Source organism: Pleurodeles waltl, chromosome 6 (genome assembly GCF_031143425.1).
Source record: "Pleurodeles waltl isolate 20211129_DDA chromosome 6, aPleWal1.hap1.20221129, whole genome shotgun sequence".
Lineage (NCBI taxonomy): Eukaryota > Metazoa > Chordata > Amphibia > Caudata > Salamandridae > Pleurodeles > Pleurodeles waltl.
The window spans coordinates 711,634,173-711,654,414 of record NC_090445.1 but is presented as its reverse complement, the minus strand read 5'-3'; the positions used below and the strand labels follow the sequence as shown (position 1 = coordinate 711,654,414).

The window sequence follows — 20,242 nt, the reverse complement described above, 5'->3', positions numbered from 1 at the left end:
TTCTTTTTTGCATTTGTCGCCCCAAGTGGGGAAGGGTATGCCCAGACATGGGTCCCGTGCTCACTGCTCCACTGGATTCAAGCTAGCTTAGCTGATGAAGGGTGATACCCTGAAACTGGTCCTAGGATGCTTGTTTCAGGTCCAGGGAGGACCTGGCTTGGCAGTTAGGGCTGGACTGTTCCCACAAAGAACAGGATCCAGACTGATTTGCATACAGCTGGGTCCAAACTGGGGTGGCGTGGTGAGCAAAAAAACTATGGATTAAACCCAGATCTTTGTGACTGGGGGTGAATGTTTGATTTGCTCTGCATTCCATCCATCATCTGTTCTTTTTTGCACTTTCTAAAAGTGGCATTTTCAAACTGACAATTTAAAAAACAACTTTACCAAAAGATGTATTTTTAAATTGTGAGTTCAGAGACCCCCAAACTCCACATTTCTATCTGCTCCCAAAGGGAAACTGCACTTAAAAGATATTTAAAGGCAGCCCCATGTTAACCTATGAGAGAGATAGGCATTGCACCAGTGAAAACTGAATTTGGCAGTGTTTGACTGTTAGGACATGTAAAAAAACATCAGTACATGTCCCACCTTTAACATATACTGCACCCTGCCCATGGGGCTACCAAGGGTCTACCTTAGGGGTGCCTTGAATTAAAAAAATAAAAAAAAAGGGGGGGGGGTGAGGTTTGGCCCTGGCAAGTGGATACATGTGCCAGGTCGAAATGACAGCTTAAAAACTGCACACACAGACACTGCAGTGGCAGGTCTGAGCTATGTTTACAGGGCTACTCATGTGGGTAGCACATCCAGTGCTGCAGGCCCTACTAGTAGCATTTTATTTACAGGCCCTGGCACCTCTACCGCACTCTACTAGCGACTTATTAGAAAATCAAATATGCCAATCAGGGATTAACCAATAACCAATACAATTTACACAGAGCATATGCACTTTAGCACTGGTTAGCAAGTGCCCAGAGTCCCAAAGCCAACAAAAACTGGTCAGAAAAAATAAGAGGAAGGAGGCAACAAGTTTGGGAATGACCCTGCAAAAAGGGCCAGGTACAAAAGTGGAATAGATGCACAGCTGCTGGTAAATAAACACTTTGTTCCCTTACACCCATTTTGTGATAGTCCAATGAGACCTTAGTCTGGTCTTCTCTTTCTTTACTTCGAGCCCCTACACAGCAGTTCTCTGCGGCTGTTGACTATTAAAATAGTCTTTCTAGTAGCCATTACATCGGCCAGAAAGGTCAGCTAGCTGAAACTTTGTTGGTTCACCCTCCATGCACCAGCTATTTCCCAGACAAACTGGTCCTTCGAATATGTGCCACCTTCCTGACAAACGTTATCATCCCATTTCAGGTCTGTCTGAGTATCACTTTGCCCACATTTTTCGCTCCAACTCATTCTTCAAGGAAGGGGAAGAGTCTCCATCTCCAGGAACCGAAGAAAGCTCTCTCGTTCTACATTGATCGCACCAAAGACCATCAGCTCTTCATTGGGTGCATGGAGCTAAAAATGGCAAGGCTGTGCAGAAGTGAACCATCTCTTGATTGATTGTACTCTGAATTAAGATCTGCTGTGCATTAGCTATGAAGCAGCCCCTTGAAAACCTTTGGGCCCTTTCCATCAGGGCAAAGGCTGCTACTCCTGTGTTGGCACTTGGTGTGCCTATCCTGGACATCAGCCATGCCACTATGTGGGCCACACATTCACTGCTTTTATAGTGAGGTCTGTCGTGACTGGCATTTTGCCCGTTAGGTCCTCCAAAATTTTCTGGTTTTAGCCAGTTCGCAGACCCTCCTCAGGGGAGGTATTGCTAGGGTATCTTTTCTAAGTTGAGCATTCTGTGGTTAGAAGTCTCTATAAAAGAAAAAGATGCTTTCCTTTGTTAATACTTTTTCTGGGAATGACTGTCTATCTGCAGATATCTCACTGACCCTTCCATCCTCCTCCCCAGCGAACTGGGATTTTCATCATAAACTTCCCATTAGGGACAGCACACTGGTCTTACATTGTTTTTCATGTGACTCTGCGTTTCTGATGTGAAAATAATCCTGAAAGAAACTGATGCAAGCACAGAGGGAGATAGAGAGGGAAAAAGGATGTGCACTGTCAGTCCTCCAAACTGTTAACACATCAAACCACAATGGGTATAGTGTGTCACAGGGGGATGCAGAAGAAAATTCCTTATGTATTACCACTCCCTAGGTGAAAGATCAGATCCAGTAGTTCTGGGTAAGGAAGCTTCACCCTCGTATTATGATATGCTTCATCATAGGCTTCCTCACCACACCCTGGTAAGATGGTATTACCAGGACCAGGAACTGAATGGGCCAAAACAGAAGGATCAACTCTGGGAACAGCAAGTGGTCACACCCGATACAGACATTGCGATTTATTTGAGTAAGGGAACCATCAGTGAGGCTGAAAGTATGACCCTGATTAAAGGAATTAAGATATAAATGTCAGATTTTCTGAGGAAAATCAGATTGAGTTATTTTTCAACAAACCTAAGGTGAATTCCATGGGAGATACATCTGACATGAATAGCGCCTTATGTAATAAGTCCACCTTTGCACTAACTGCGTTGTATATGCCCCCAGAAGTTCTGGCATTCAATCAGGTGGTCTATCTGGAATTTGACACCTTTAGGAAGAAAATAACTTTTCAAAACATCACCAGGGGAAGAGACGCTTTACCAAGATTGTCTAATGATCCCTCCATTGTCATCAGACTAGCAGACATGGGTGGAGAAGTGGTTATTATTTGAAAAATGCCTGCACCTTCTGTATGATGAATCTAATTACAAACATCTTTGCAGAGATTCAACTTTAGAGAATCACTTTCCGGGTAAATAATGGGTTGATCAACCACTGGATTACGAAACAAGAAGTGGACCTCTTGATTAACAAACAACCCAGAGTTCCATAGTTATACATACTTCCAAAAGTCAGTAAGAATGTTTCCGTGCCCCGGACGCCCTATAGACTCGCCATTAGAACCACTCTCTCCATTTTGTTTGGTCCAAAAAATTGCACTATTCCTAAAGGATACTAGAGATATGCTTAGCCTTCTTAACAATATGGGCATGGCCATGGCCTCCACCCCCAAAACAAAACTATGGTGACAGCCTCTCTGCCCCACCCTGGAGAGCAAAGAGGGAGTTTACCCAAAATAATATATATAGGAGTGGGGGCTGCCCACCATAGTCATGGCCTGCCCCCACCCCAATAAGAAGAGAGAGAGTCTTTCTGTCCCCCCAGGAGACAGGTGGGGTTAATTACCTCTGAACACCCTGCCCCCAAATCCTCCCCCCCCCTCCCCAAACTCCCTGGGGGCTATAAAGCCCACAGGGCACCAGGGTTGATTTTTTAAATATATGGGTGGAGGCTGCTCACTATGGGTATGGCCATGCCCCCACCCCCACAAAACTATGGTGATGGGGTAGGTGGGGCGGCAGGAGGCAGACACTAGGACCAGGGAGATATATATATGTGTGTGTTCGATGGCATGTGTAGCTGCAGATACACATGCTATGCATATCCATTCCGACATCTAGTGTTGGGCTCGGAGTGTTACAAGTTGTTTTTCTTCAAATAAGTCTTTTCGGAGTCACGAGATGGAGTGCCTCCTCCTCTCGGTTCCATTGTGCATGGGCATCGACTCCATTGTTAGATTGTTTTCTTTCTGCCGTCGGGTTCGGACGTGTTTCCTCTCGCTCCGAGATTTCGATTTGGAAAACCTTAGAAAACCTTCCTTTTCGTCTGTATTGTTTCCATTGCGTTCTCCATCTAGCATCGAACCGGTAGTACTGTTGAAAACGTATTTTTGTTCGCCCTTTGGGGCGCGTGCGCCCAACTCGGGCCTATTCGGGCCTACCGTGTGGAAAGCCTGATGGATCGGACTCCATTCCGAATCTGCCTTCGGTGCCACGCGAAGTATCCCTATACAGAGCAGCACTTGGTTTGTAACTTGTGCCTTTCTCCAGACCATCGGGAGGAAAACTGTGAGGCCTTTCGATCGTTTCATTAAAAAAAGACTCTGAGATCGCAGAGCCCCAAGACTTGAAATGGCGTTGAAAAGCAGTGAACATCTCGACGTCACTGGAGAAGAGCAGGAGCAGACAGCAGTCTCCATCCGAGACACAGACTCCGAACAGGATGTGAGTACGTCTGCCCCTACATCCCTACACAAAACAATTCTAAGGCATTGGGTACACCACTACCGGTAGGCCATGGCTCGGCCTGAAGAAAGACTGTCGGCGACCGTCCTTCGGGGTCGGCGCTGAAAAAGGCCACTCCTCCGTCGACTTCAGAGTCGAGTAAAACTATTAAAGGCTCCATTTCGGACTAAACCCCAAGCTTTGGAGTCGAAAATTCGGCAGTCGGCTTCAGAGACGAGACCTTCCACAACATTTTTGTTACCGAAAAAAAAACAACAAACTTCGGAACCGAAAAAAACCTCATATACAGAGGAAGAAGGGCTTTCAAAAAAATTGAGAGAAACCCATACAACCTCTGTGGAAGAGTCGGACATTGAGCACATTCTACAAATTATGGATGAGAGACAATCTAGGATACACATCCATAAAGACACAGGAAGGATTGTTACTGCACCTCCTTTAAAAACAAAAAAGAAGCTGGCTTTCCAAGAGGAACTGGACACTACAGCCACCAGCAAAGGTGCAAAAACAAAAGAAGCCAATACCTCCTCATACTTCTCCTCATTCTCCACAATTATCTGTCTCACCTCACACCAGCCCTCCACCAATGCCTTCTCCAACACACTCATTTTATTCACAAGAAGATATAGCAGACCCATGGGATCTTTATGACCCTGATCCCATCCCAGATGATGACCCAGATACTTACCCATCGAAACCATCTCCACCAGAAGATACCTCTGCATACAACCAGATCCTATCCAGGGCTGCAGCTTACCATAGGGTAACAATGCATTCAGAACCATTGGAAGAAGATTTTTTTTATTTAATACACTATCTTCAACACATTCCAAGTACCACTGCGTCCCAATGTTACCAGGCATGGTAAAACACGCAGACCAAATTTTTTGCGACATTTCTAGGATTATCACACCTAGAATAGAAAAAAAATATGTCTGCACCTTCTGACCCAGATTATATTACTCATCAGGTGCCTCCAGATTCAGTAGTAGTCAGTGCAGCACGAAAGAGGACAAATAGCCAGTTTTCAGGAGATGCACCTCCTCCTGATAAAGAGAGCATAAAATTTGACGCAGCGGGGAAAAGAGTTGCTTCACAGGCAGCAAATCAGTGGAGAATTGCCAATTCTTAAGCACTGCTAGCCCGCTATGATAAGGGCCCATTGGGATGAAATGCAAGATATTATACAGCATCTCCCAAAAGAAAACCAAAAGAGGGCACAACACGTGGTAGAGGAAGGGCAAGCCATTAGTAATAATCAAATAAGATCTGCCCTTGATGCTGCTGATACAGCTGCAAGGAGCGGAAACACGGCCATGACTATCAGAAGACATGCATGGCTACGCTCTTCTGGTTTTTAAACCAGAAATTCAACAGGCTGTACCTAACCTGCCTTTTGACAAGAAGCACCTCTTCGGCCCAGAAGTGGACACTACAATTGAAAAACGGAGAAAGGACTCAGATACTGCGAAAGCAATGGGCGCTTTGTACACCACACCATATAGAGGTTCATTTCGCAGACCGCAGTTTAGAGGATGTTTTAAAGCACAATCCACAGAGGCTTCTACCTCACAAACAAAGCAACCACATCAAACCCAGTATCAACGAGGTGGGTTTAGAGGAACATATAGAGGTCAATACTTTAGGAATAGAGGTAAATTCCAAACCTCTAAGCAAACAAACAACACAACCAAAGCAGTGACTTCCTTCCCTCCCTTCCACTCCACACATCTCCTGTGGGGGGAAGACCACAGCAGTTCCACTCTCATTGGCAAAATATCACCACAGGCAACTGGGTATAATCAATTATCCGCAATGGCTATTGCCTAGAATTGATAAACACCCCTCCAGACATTCCACCAAGATATCACAAGTTGTCCCCAGAACATACAGTTCTGTTACAACAAGAGGTTCAATCTCTACTACTCAAACAAGCAATAGAATTAGTTCCACAGTCCCAACAAGGAGCAGGAATATACTCACTACACTTCCTAATTCCAAAAAAAATGGCACCCTCAGGCCCATATTTGACCTCAGGCCCCTCAATCTATGCATCTTGTCAGAGCATTTTCACATGGTAACTCTACAAGATGTTATTCCACTACTGCAAAAACAAGACTGTATGACTGCTCTAGACCTCAAAGATGCTTATTTCCACATACCCATCCACCCAGCTCACAGAAAGTACCTCAAGTTTGTCATAGCAGAAAAACACTACCAGTTCAAAGTGTTGCCATTTGACATAACAACAGCTCCAAGGGTGTCCCCAAAGTGTCTAGCAGTAGTAGCGGCATACTTAAGAAGACAACATATCCATGTCTTTCCATATCTAGACGATTGGCTAATAAAATAAAGCAATCTTATACAATGCCAAAACATACTCGTTATGTGATAGAAACTCTGCACACACTAGGGTTTTCTAAACTACCAAAAGTCACACCTTCAACCAGCACAAGTACAACCTTACCTAGGTGCTATCCTAAATACTCAACTAGCTCTAGCGTATCCAAATATACAAAGGATACAAGCTTTCCAAATTTAATACCACTCATACAGCCAAATCAACAATAGACTGCAAGATTTATCATGAAGATTTTAGGAATGATGGCGTCTTGCATAGCAATAGTCCCCCATGCAAGATTAAACGCGAGGCCCTTACAACAGTGCCTTGCACAACAATGGTCACAAGCACATGGTCAACTTCAAGATCTAGTGTTGATGGACCGCCAAACACATATGTCCCTTCAGTGGTGGAATTGCAGCAATTTATTGAAGGGGCGGTTGTTTCAAGACCCTGTGCCTCAGACCATAATTACAACAGATGTATCAATGATTGGTTGGGGAGCTCACCTAAACAATCAGACCATTCAAGGGCAATGGGATGCCAAACAGAAACAGCTTCACATAAACCACCTAGAATTCTTAGCTGTGTTCCTTGCCCTAAAAGCATTTTAACCTCTTCTCAAACAGAAGAATGTTCTCATAAAAACAGACATGACAACCATGTATTATCCCAATAAACAGGGAGGGACACATTCATCTCAGCTGTCCCTTCTAGCCCCCAAAATTTGGAAATGGGAAATTCACAATCAAATTCATCTACTAGCACAATACATTCCAGGAATAGACAATCAGTTGGCAGATCTCTTCAGCAAAAATCACGAACAGACACACAAATGGGAGATTCACTCCCAAGTACTTCAAAAGGTGGGGAAACCAGACATAGATCTATTCGCAACAAACGAAAACACAAAATGCCAAAACTTTGCATCCAGACACCCACATCCCCTATCCAAGGGAAATGCTCTATGGATCAATTGATCAGGGATATTTGCTTGCGCTTTTCCTCCTCTCCCACTCCTTCCATTTCTAGTCAACAAATTGCGTCAAACGTCACTCAACATGATACTCATAGCACCAACCTGGGCACGTCAGCCTTGGTACACAACACTGTTAGGTGGTTTAACTTATACTGGGTGCTTCCTTGTGTCTGGACAAAGCTATACCCCTCTGAAGAGCTCTAATGAGAGCGAAACACGTGTCAGGGGTTGCTTTACTCATTCCAGGTTGGCTTGGACGGTATTTGACCAGTCCAAAGCTGTAATACTGTGCCTGGAGTGGTAAATGGCTTTTGTCATTTTACAGCTCGGCGAGGGTGACACTATGTCAATCCTATGCTTAAAGGTTTTGCTGTACAAATGGCAAAAGACTTTGTCACTATCTAGCTCGGCAAGGATAGCACTGTGCTGATCCTATGCTTAAAAACTTTGCTAGATAAGCAGACATTTGAGGTGAGCAAATCTAGAGTGTCGCTGGTGTTGCAGGGTGCTCCTTACTAGAGCAGCTCTCCACCTAAAATTGGGAACTTCCCAGAGTTCTCCTTTGTTTTTTGCATAATTTATGCGTCACTCTAATCCTGAAAGGGCCTTGGTTTGATATATATATATATCTATGGGCATGTCTATGCCCCTCCTAAATTAAATATTGGCTCTGTCTTTATGCTTCCCACCCCGATTACCACCGGGGGGATGCAGGCTGTCCATCATGGGGATGGCCATGCCCCACTCCATCAATAAGCCACACTGTCTTTCTGTCCCCTTTGGTGGTGGGTTTGTCGCAGCTACCCCAGTTTAGGAAGATTGCCCCAAATGTGCCGTCCCAGAAAGGTAGAATGCCCACCTGACACCAGGGATTTTGAGTTTCTGACAAAGTTGTGCTAGTGTTGCACTTTGCCATTGGCCACACCCTCGCCTTCAAAAAAGGAACAAACCAGCCCACCACCCCCACCTCTCCACCTCCAGGGCAGACAGCAGGATTGCCCTCATTTTCCACAGGCCAGAAAGCCTACTGTATAGCAGGAACATATTTTTTTAAATAAAATAATGGGGTGGGTCTGGCCATCCTACCATCCGCCCCAGCCTGAACAGTCTTTCTGCTTCCCTGCAGAAATCCCATCCCAATGGCAAACGAGAGGACATTTGATTCCTTTACTTTATGGAAACTTGCTCCCACACACAACACTCCCTGAGGAACATCTTGGTGCTAATCACAGCAGGTTGGTAAAAGCAGTCACCAGAGACTTAAAGAGAAGCATTAAGCAGCCATGTTTTTATTATCTTTATGAATTTGACATGATCCTCACATAGCTGAATAGGCAGGGTAAGTTTATTACAATCCGATGGTGTCAAGTAGGAGAATGATCTACCGCCAAATCTGGCTGTGCAGATGGGAGGTATTTTTAGATAGGACATGTTGGAAGGTCTCAAAACCCCAGAGGGCTGATACAGGCAAAGCTTAGGTGTTGTTTTTACATAAGAGCCAGGAGAGTGTGGCTGGCTTCCAATATCGTTCCACTTGCAAGGGTGAATGGCTGCACTTGCTGAGTTTGAGTAGGCTGCCACCTGAAAAAACCTACCAGACCCTGACCGTTCTGAAAACCAGAAATTCGAGGGAGTCCAGGATGGTGTGCCTCGCATGGATCCCTTAACATTTTCTTACCCACAATGGATGCAAACCGCTAACTTTGACCAAAAACAAACACTTTGCTCACATGTCTGTGAGGAAATCTTCTGGAATCTGTGGGGAGTCGCAAATTTCCTACCACCAAGCATTCTCCCAAGTCTTCCTATAACAAAGGAACCTCTCTAGTGTGGGTGTGCTAAGAGACCTTGACACAAAAGGCCCTAAAGCGTAATGTGGAGAGATCAAGGTCAGGGGTAGCTGCAGGATTCGGAGCAGTCCTCGGCCACTTCCCATGAAGACCTATGAACCACAGACATTTCTTTAAACTAGACAACCCATTCCAGGGTGTGTGCACTGTGTGCGCTCATGAGGCTTCCTTACCCACAATGCTGTGCAAACCTCAAACTATGGCTGAAATCATACAATTTCCTTAGATTGCTGCAATGTAAACATCTGTAATCCACAAAATTCCTACCACCCAGCGTTACCCTACTTGGGCAGATAAAATGCTGCACCACTTGTGTGGCTTGAACTGGTGACAGGAACAGATCAAACACGGTCAGTCGGGCAAGGGCAATTGGCATAGATGTGGGAGCATATAATAGTAGAATATTTGCCATTATTAATTGGATTTTGCTGCATTTGTGCCTTTCAAATGTAAGCTAGTGTGCAAGAAAGAAGACATTTTGAAAAAAATATCCTCTAATTTATATGCTAGAAAGGCTACCTACCCATTCTTCACTCTTCATATTTGATCATATGAATTGGTCTATACTCTGTACACAATTAAAAACCATTGAACAGTGCAGCTCAGTTATTGGCTCTGAGTACCTTGGACTCTTGGAGAACATACAAACCCCATATAACCTTACAACCAGAAGGGTGTAATGGGCATAACAGTATATTGCTTTTGTAAATGCACCCTTGTGACAAAATGTTATAGATTAAAACGTTGTCACAAATGGACCTTTTTCCCCCACTCATTATCAATGATTTTTTTAAAATTTTAACAGTTTGTTTCTTTCGGAAAACCTTGAGAGATCTACACATATAACTCCTTCCTGAATTCAGAATTTTGTCTACATTTCAGAAATCTGTAGCCTTTTAGGATCGCCCATGGGTTTTTCACTGGTTTCCACCACAAACTGGAAGTAGGTTGAGAGCATAAAAAATAGGGAAAATGGGCTACTGTGGTTAAAAAATAAAAATAAAAAAAAAGTATTTAAAAAAAAAAAAAAAATTACATTCAGGTCTGCATGTTCCTGAAAGCTGGGAACATGGTGAGTTTAACGCAACAAACTATTCGTTGATGCCATTTTTAGGGGGAAAAAAACAAACACTTTTATCTAGAGCACTTTTTTTGCTATTTTGCCCAACAAATTCCAAACTTAGCTATGTTTTGCCTCTCTTTTCGGTCTCCTCCATGGGAATCCATAATCTTGAGTACTCTTAGAATCCCCAGGATGTTGGAAAAAAGGAGTCAAATTTTACTTTGATACCTTCTGTGGAAAGAAAAAGATATGGTGCCCTAAGCACAAACTACCCCAAATAGCCAAAAAGGGCTCAGCTTGGGGTGGGGGAGAGGGCAGTGAAAAAGCCCCAGCAGTTAAGGAGTTAATTACTTAGATGTAAGGGTCATAGCACCCATAAACATTTCCAGTGGGTTTTTAACCAAACCTTGGGTACTGAGTAAAGGTTCATCCTATGGGTTACCCTAAGGTATTTTTAACTGGATCATTGTAATTATCCAGGAATGATAATTTATTAAGGACTCCCTCATACATATGAAGTTGAGTCTTCCCAAGTAGTACCAGCTTACCAGGGTGGGGTGAGGAAGCCTAGGATGAAGCATGCCACATTACATTGGTGAGTCTTCTTTATCCAGAACTGCTGGATTTGATCTTTCACCTAGGGACTGTTAATACAGGAGGAACTTTCTCCCTTATTTCCTTGTGACGCCCTGAAAGAAACTGATGTCAGCCCGCCGGGGTGACGCTTATATGGGCAGTGCTGAGCCGTATCAACACACATACCGGTGCACAGAGGTACTGTCCAGATTTTACAGATCCAGTCTGATGCATAGGGAATATTCTATGGTGAGGAATCTGCAGTTAGGTAAGAGTCTCTACCAGAAAAGCCATCACCGATGTTAAGTAACTTGTTCATTAGACTGCTTTATAAATAGCTAATATTAATAAATCATCTTAGGAAAATATTGAAAAAGGAATAAAGAACACTAGAAATAATTGTGAAATAAGGTTCAATTATTTATAAAAGGAGTCCATATGAATGGGTCATGAAATGATGCATAGTTATTAGAGATGATTGTGGTAATCATTGTGAACATGCTTACCATGGGCAGTGGTGGTAACTGATGATAAAATGCTGGAGATGGCACGGTGGGGGCAATCCCTTGTAACATGATGGGCGTGACACAGTTTTAGACACAAAGTTGTCATTGGCACAGTGATGGTAATCTGTGCAATATGCTGGCCCTGACACAATGGTGGTAAGTCCCAGTAGAATGCTTACCTTAGCAAAGTGGTGGTAATCCATCATATTGTGGGCAGCGATTGTCGAAGTGTAAACTAAATCATGTTGAATATGTTAAAGTTCAGACAGGTTCAGAGAAGAGAAGAATGGGTACAAGTGAACATTTGTAACAGGTATGTCAATGTCCATGCCTAGCCAACCTCTCCAAAACCTAAGATAAATGCCTGACGTGTCCTGTGCTTTGAGAAGAGGATTGGTCAGTAACGTGAAACCTGTTCCATTTGTAAGTGCTTGTTTAAACCTTCCTCTTTATCACCAAATAATAACATGTTTGATTTCAGCAGTCAGATGAATTTAATTTGGATGTAATCTTTGCTGTTCTACAATTATCCTACCTTTGTAAGAGTGGTGTCCCTGATTGTACTGGTGTATGGAGTATCATGTATATGCGATAAGTTGATGACATCTGTATGAGGATGGTGAGGTTTGCGCATTGGAAGTATTTTGAAAGTGTTTGTAAAAATGACATGCACAAGGTGCCCTGGATACAGGGGAAAGGTGATTGTGTTAAAAATATCTGTTCTTCTTTCCATTGCAGGCGAATAGCCCTGAAGATATGCATGGCTGGATAAAGGCTGTATCCGGTGCTATTGTTGCACAGCGTGGACCCGGCAGATCGGCAGCCTCTGTACGTGAATTCTGGGCTTCCAACACAGTTGAGCTTTGTAAAGGGAATGGGGTGCTTTTTGCTCTCGCTTTTGTTGTGCACAGGGTGTGTGCATGTCCTGTTACATTTCTCTGCAGTTTGTGTCAGCTAGTTTGGAGTTTGTGCCCAGGTTGGTCCTCTTGTTGTGTTACTGTGATGGCAAGGTCAGCATATTGGTTGTAGATGAATGATATGCGACAACTAAGGGTTCTAGATGATCAAATTATTTGTCAGTTCATCGAAGTTCTCTTTCTGCACAAAAGACATTGAGTAAGGCAAGATATTGTCTCCTTCTTTCATGCAAGGTACCTGTTGCCACTTGATTTACTGGTCATGTATCCGAAATATGATATCCAAAATCCTTTTAGGTTGGCTGTAACCTCATCATCTGGTGGTATTTGTCTCTATGTATGGGTTTTTTGTGAATTATGATATCCGCATTGTCATTACTTTCCACTGATAAAGGTGGGGCTCAAGACGTTTGTGTATGTTGGCAGCTTGCCATGATAAATGAAAGATGCTAAACTGCTAATGAAAGTGTATTCCATCATGCCATCCTCATGTGGAACACTTTTAAAATAATTTAAACAGAGTTATATTTTACTTTTTAATTTAATTCCTTATTAGTATTAGGAACATTCAAGCAGAGGCTGCACTGAATAATGCGCAGTAACGTTAAGCCCAGCATCCCTGCCGTAAAAACAAGGTCATGCAGCTGCCTTTGTCACTCAATTACACTTTTGCAGTCGGCCACAGAGGATACCACATCGTTGTTTTGGGGACTTACTTTGTGCTAGAATTCGTACTCTTTTTTTTCTCCTATTTCCCATGAATTTTCTGAAAGGCAGTGAGGAAGGATGCACACTTTAAGTGTATCTCTGGTTTATCTGACCACCTTATTGTGAACAGTGTTGAACTTTGGAATATAGTGAACTTCAAGTCATTTGGTATTAGGGAAGGAAAACATCTTCGGACTTTATTGAAAATGTCCTCCCAAAACTGTCCTTGTTTTGTAGCTTTTCCAGATCTGCTATTGAGTCACACAAAAGGAACAGAGGCCAACCTCTGTTTTATAGGCTGTTCCTAATGATACAAGTACCACCTCATTTTGGTCCTTGCTTTTAGTTTTAACCCTCCATAGGTACTCTCAGGAATCACTGTTGGGGACAGCATCCCCATCCTTTGCTGTCACAGTTATGTCCCTCTAGATTTGTGCATCAGAGAAAATGTAGACGCTGACCCCCACGTTGAGAATGAGATAGTCTCTAGGACACAGTTTTAAGACCAAGCTACTCTTTGGCTTGAAAACTATCTGCTTCAATGTCAAAACACTCTACCCGGATTTGTTCTTCATGGATACATCAAGCATCTGCAAAGCAGTTGGTGCCTAGGTCTCAGGATCTGATATTACCAGCAGCATAACCAACTTAATCATCAAATATTTCCATATCATTCGCTCCTGTTTCCACCTTCTGTTATTTTTTTAAGACTTTGAAGTGAGCGGCGGACAGCCATTGTAGTAGCCAATTAATTTTGAAAGTGGTGTGGCCTAAATTTTACTGAATGAAAAAAGGTAGCTTCCCTAGTCCACACCCAGTGGAGGCTGGGTTCTTCCAAGGATAATTTTTAGAAACAATGTGGCCATCTTGGTATGCATTCAAATAAACTATCTGAAAAAGACATAGTTTTTGGCAGTTCTGAAGGAACAGCCATGAAATACTCAAAATGCTAATGGTGTGCAAACAAGTGCAACCTAGGTGGCAAAATGGTGAATTGAATATTTAGCGCAATATTCTTTTAACAGCAAACAATTAAAACAACAAAATAATCTAGGTGGAATACCTTCAAACATTTCAACCACTAGCAATTGATCGGGCTGCATTGCAGCCCATCGTTTTTTGGGTCATTTCATTATTCCACTCCACATGCTGAGCAACCACATGTAGCTTGGCCTTGGACCTCCTCGTATATCAACTGTCCTGCCAGATCATGTCCGTTTTGAGCAGAAACTCACGCATTCCCACCTAACTTCAGTCTTGTTGCACCTCATCAGTGAGGCGCAGCTTGGCCCCTCTGTCACCTTGAATACTGAGCAGTAGTTAGAAGTGATTGACTTTCTTTCTGTCCATGAACCGGTGTGTCCTCCAATGTAAAAGGCAGATGTGTACCTTAGGAAGGGAGGAAGTCTGAGAGCCAGACATGGCAAGACTGCACCAGGTGATGAGAATGACCAGTATTTCTGATGGTCTGGGGGTTCGTGAAAGACTCTTGGAATGCTGCAGGTCAAATGCATAGAGGAACTTTCCTTTCCAACTTCTAACTCTGAAATTTACCAAACAGCACATAATCTACCTCAGGAAAACCAACCCATCGGTGCTCCAAATGACTTGCCATTAATGTTTCCTTGGCAGTGGTGAAGCAACATTATTTCTTTTTTAACCTCGTTAGTCTTTTAGAATTTACTTAGCTAGGAAGTCTGCCTGTTTCTTGGACATCAGATAGCATCTTCAAGCAAGGAGGGCGAGAAGAAGATACACAATCTGGTAGAAAGGTGCATGGTTAATAATCCTTCAAATCAAATGCATTGTCTCCTATAAAAGAAATTGCCTTTTTGTTAAATGGACATGCATGTTTACTACCAAAAGCATACATTTGTTGACAGACTGTAGGTTTACTGCAATATCAAGAACCAATAAGAGGAATCTTGAGCAGTTGTTTCCCAGTATTTACGCAGCTGTTTGGATTATTTTCAAAAACTATTTTATTGTAATACCTTGTAGAAGTGCTGGGGTTTCTGTTTCGTGTCAGCAGAGGAGAAAATGCTCTTTTGTGGGTTAAGAGCATAAACATTGTTCCAGATAGGGTCACTGGACACTCCTTGAGGTGAAACTACCATAACTGCCCCTTGCAGCTGCAGATAACTAAAGAACTGCACTGCATTAGTAAACAGGATGGTCAGAATTTAATGAACATTTTGGCCTGGAGTCATGTATCTGTGGTCGATAATACAGACTTTCAGCCCAAGAAAGAAAACACAGCATTTGATATGCCCAACATGCAGACTGTAAAATGTTTATATTGGCAGCACACTGTCCTTCTGGCTCGGAGTGTGTGTACTACCCACCACCCATGCTCCTTGAAGGGATTTATGATGCAGGCACACTAAGTCCCATGTCTGGAGGGTGGTCTGTTGGTAAGGAAAACATTTCAGTCATGTACATAAATATTACAATCTGATTAAAAACAAAAGAATCCTGATAAAAGCATAAATGTATTCCTTTTTGTGATTCCTTTTCACATAACACTTTGGTTCACGTTAAGCGTCTCAGTGTTAGAAATCCACCTCTCTGTCTCCCACTGCAGTAAGCATTAGTATTTCACTACGGGATGTCGATGGTTTCACGTGGGCTTATGCTGTGAAATATCATTTTCCAGCATCAGTGAGGATTCTAAAAGGCTTGGAACAGTAACTCCATTAACCACTCAGTAGCCTGGTCATATTTCAGCACTTACAAACAGCCTCCACCATAGCTATGACCCCGTCCCCCCAACATCTCCAATTTATCTCTCCCCTCCCATCCCGTTTGCTTGGTGCACTGGTACAACACCATCATGTCTCCACTTCTATGTCCGCCCGTGGTAAAATTCTGGAGTTAGTTTTCCCCTTAGAGATGTCTGCTTCATGGTCTGACCAGAATGGTGACATTTTTGATTTCCATAACACCATCACAGATTTTCCTGTGCTGCAATCCAGCTGAGTTCCACTTTTTTGTAATAACTGTTATAACCTAGTGTCTTATCTTTATTAATCGCCCTCCACTTTGGATAGTAAGAGCAACGAGTCTGGGTCATGACTGTCGATGGCTGTTTGCTCGGGCAGGTCCCAAGAAGTAATGTGGTTGAAATAATAATGGCACACCATCTATCTTGTATTACTGACTAATATAAAAGTAAATATGCTGTGAAGAAGGCTTAATGCAAGTGACATCCTCCCCCTTCAGATCCATTTGCAACTAGGAATTTTCTTAATAGAAGTGGGGGGAGGGGGGTTGTGCAATTAGAGCAGCTTACTACTAATATATGTAGCCGGTAATATACCGAAATAGTCGTAGTAGACAATTTACAAGCTTTCCACTCTGCTATGTCAGTGACTTCTGCTTCCTGGAAGCTGTGTAACAAGTTGCCAGAATTTTTCAATAGCAAATTTGTATTTTTTGTTATAAATTCTCAATCAGTTTCCAAAGTATTAGTTCCATCATTGGCGATGAGTGGGGAATCTCTCCAGTAAGCCTCCCCGCTTACAGTTCAATGCTGTATTTCATCGCTAGTTGCCTCAGTACTGTCACAGTTGATTATTCCCTCTCTTCTGGCTTAGTTGTGTCGGCTTATGAGGGGGGCCAATGTTACTCCCTGGCTTAATGTTGGACTTTGAAAAGCACGGATCCTGTAACCTAATGCGTATACCTTCATTGCTGGCACCAGCTAAGATTTTTGAAAATGCCTTGGCTGCTCTGTTTTGTGTGTCCTTGGAAAGTATTGAAATCCTGATTACTTATAAGCTAGTTTCTTCACCGATGACTATCGCTATGGTTTTGTCATTTATCCTTCTTGGTGTGTCAGTGGCATTTGACATTCTACCGTGCCATCATCTATGTAGGAATTTCTGCCACTGTCAGGAAAGGCCTTGTTGGATTATTTCTTACATGGTTTCATATTTCCAGAGCTGTTCTACAGTTGTTAAACTAGTTGGACGTATTATTAGGCATGAGCATGTTGACATTTGCTATAGAAATACAGTAAATAAGAGCAAAAGCGATGAATAGCATGAGCCGTAGATGTGAAATCTAAACCGTAGAAATTGATTGAAGCTTTTGTACAAAGGTGCTGCTTTGTGGAAGATTATAAGCAAAACTAAACAAATGGAGAGGTTACGTGATACATACCTAAGGTGGCCTTGTTATGTTTTGGATGTGATGTGTTTTATATATTCTTCCTCTCCAGTTTCCTGAGATAGCTCTAACCCCCTTAGGTGCTGGAAAAATGGGGAATCAAGTGCAGCAGAAGAAGGCATCTGTTTTTTCTGTGTAAATGGCATGAGCGAAGGGTTTGCAGTGCTAAAATCACCATCTTCCCAGCTTTCAGGAACAGGCAGACTAGAATCAGAAAAACAAAAAATTTTAACATAGTTTTGGCATTTTACGGGGACATACCCCATTTTTCTTAATTTCTATGCTTTCAGCCTCCTTCCAGTTAGTGACAGAAATGGGTGTTAAACCAATGAGGGATCTTGGACATCTATATAGTTCTGAAAATTAGACAAAACTATGAATTTAGCAAGGGGTCATTTATGTAGATTGTTCAAGGTTTTCCTATAGAATGTAACAGTTGGAAAAAAATATATATTGAAATTGAGTTAAAAATAACAGCCATTTCTGTCTACTTTTTCATCGTAACTTAATCCAGCAATGGCAGATTTTCAAAAGCAATATACCGTTATGTCCGCTGGACCCTTCTGGTTGTGGGGATATATAGGGCTTGTAGGTTCACCTAGAACCTGAGTTACCCATAATTAGTAACTATGCTGCACCTTGCAAAAGGGTTTTCATTGTGTACCGGGTATACAGCAATTCATTTGGTAAAATATAAAGAGTGAAAAATAGGTATCAAGGAAACCTATATATTTCTGAAATGAACACAAGATATGGCGTTTAGAAGCCGTGGTTATTTGCACATCTCTGAATTTGGGGGTCCCCATACTAGCATTTGAATTACATACAGGGCATTTCTCACAATGATTTCGGTAATAACACTTGTTCTGCTTTTCTGTGTTCCCCTGAGTGTCCCGATAAAAATGGTACCTCACTTGTGTGGGTAGGTCTAGTGCCTGCAACAGGAAATGCCCCAAAACCGCAATGTGGGCTCATCACATTTTTCCACTGAAAATGGATGCGTTTTGCTCAAAGTGCCTGGCTCTGCATTTTGGGCTCTAGCTCAGCCGGCACCTAGGGAAACCTAGCAAACCAGTACATATCTGAAAACTAGACACCTAGGGGAATCAAGTAGGAGGTGACTTGTGGGGCTTTCCCAAGGTTCTGTCTCCCAGAATCATCTGCAAATCTCAAATATTATCTTAAAAAACACATTTTCCTCACATTTGGGTGCTGCAAAGTTCAGCATTCTGCTGGGAGCTACAAACTTCCTTCCACCCAGCATTACCCGAGGTTTCCGATAAAAATTGTACCTCTATGTGCTACAACCTGCACTTACCGGACTCTGTTTTCCAGCAGGCATTGTGTCCCTAGAGGCTCCCGCTTGCGCAGCCTGTCACTTGGCCTTGACCTACTAAGGCGCTTTGACTCACCTGCGGCGCGGGACGTGCTACACCCTGTACTTGCTGGACTCTGTTTCACTGCAGGCATTGGGTCCCTGACGCAGCCCCTTGGACAGCCGGTCACTCGACTTTGCACTACTAAAGCGACTTGACTCATCTACAGTGCGGGGCGCGCCTGGGCCAAGGGTGGGCCCATCCTGCGCCCATCAACAACAGGTAGGGGCAGGGCAGGGTCATTCCATTTGGTCCTTGCGTTGGTGCTTTTGTGCTGGATTGGAGGAAAAAGGAGGAAAGAGATTGTAAAGGCCTTCTTTAGGCTGGTTACAGTTTTGGCGCTGAGTGCCGGTGGCTCGGTTATGTGGGGGGTATTTTCCTGCGAGGTACAGGGTGGTGTATCACATTTGGGGTTAGTTTGCTCTCACCGATAAAGTGCTTTATAGGCAACCTGTTCCTATACCACTGAAGCACACAGGATTCCTTTTGAGTCTTGGAGTCACTTATTTATTATGGGCACGAGAAAGGCCACTGAGAAACCCTTTGGGGGCAGCAGGTACAAATAAGTTTGCTAGGCACTCCGCAGAGAACTGTACCCTGAATGAAATTGATGACTTGTTAGTGGAAGTATAGGGTTTATTGGCTTCCAGATTTATTTCAGTGCAAGGGGAAGCGAGGCTTATCACCCAAGGATATTCAGACCTACTTTAGGAAAACTACAAATGGAGCTGGCATCAGGCCCGGCTTAAGGCCAAAAGCTAGCTACACACCAGGTGAAGAGCTACTAAGAGAGTATACACCAGCAGCGGTCCTGGTCCCTCCTAAAAAGCAAACACAGGCTAAAAGTACATCTGTTATTAATATTGATTGCTCCAACCGTTTTGCACCGTTAGCTACTTAAGGAATAATGCCAGTAGATAACCTAGATCCAACTGATCTACCAAAGCGCCAATTCACAGTAGATGTAAATCAGCACAAGATAGGGGAACCAATGGTACTGCTGCAGTTATCAAGAGGGAGAGATACAGGGATCGTGTGAGTCTATGAACAAGTTGGCTGTTGAACTGGGTGAGAAGGTGGCCAAATTTTCTTTTTTAGTGGAAAGGTTAGGAACTAAGGGCCAGATGTAGCAAAGGTTTTGACCTATTCTGTGTCTATGGGAAAAAGTGTTCGTACATATGGCCCTAAGATAGGTGGTGCTCTTCCAATGCCCCAGCTTTTTAGCCAAGCACCCTCCTTAAAACGCCAGTCCAGTCCTTCTTAAAACTCTACTCCGGTAAAGGTTTAGTTGCTGACAATGGTGGATTCCCTAGCGAAGTATGTTTAATGCCATCTAATTTTCAAAGGGGGAAATAGTTCAAGGAAGATACATCCTTAAGCAACATAGTGAACAGCCCACTTGGACAGCCTTCAGCCAGAGAGGTCAGAAAATCTGTGGGAGCCAAAATACATCTAATAACAATCAGGGTTACACGTCTGTCTAGCGATATCTACTTGATAAACGTCCCTAAACTCCCACGTGGAGTTAAAGAAACCAAAAATTAATGTTTCAATAAAGTAATCCACT

At 43.1% G+C, this 20,242-nt stretch overlaps 1 protein-coding gene across 4 annotated transcripts in view; it reads left to right on the top strand.

The window, feature by feature from the left end:
- The window catches only part of PLEKHA1 (pleckstrin homology domain containing A1), a 411,298-nt gene that overhangs the window by 322,628 nt on the left and 68,428 nt on the right, over positions 1-20,242 (top strand). For all 4 annotated transcript variants that reach the window (XM_069239179.1, XM_069239183.1, XM_069239181.1 and 1 more), the window contains exon 11: positions 12,243-12,332. In XM_069239179.1, the coding sequence (XP_069095280.1) occupies positions 12,243-12,332 (90 nt within the window). The remainder of the gene's footprint in view (positions 1-12,242; positions 12,333-20,242) is intronic.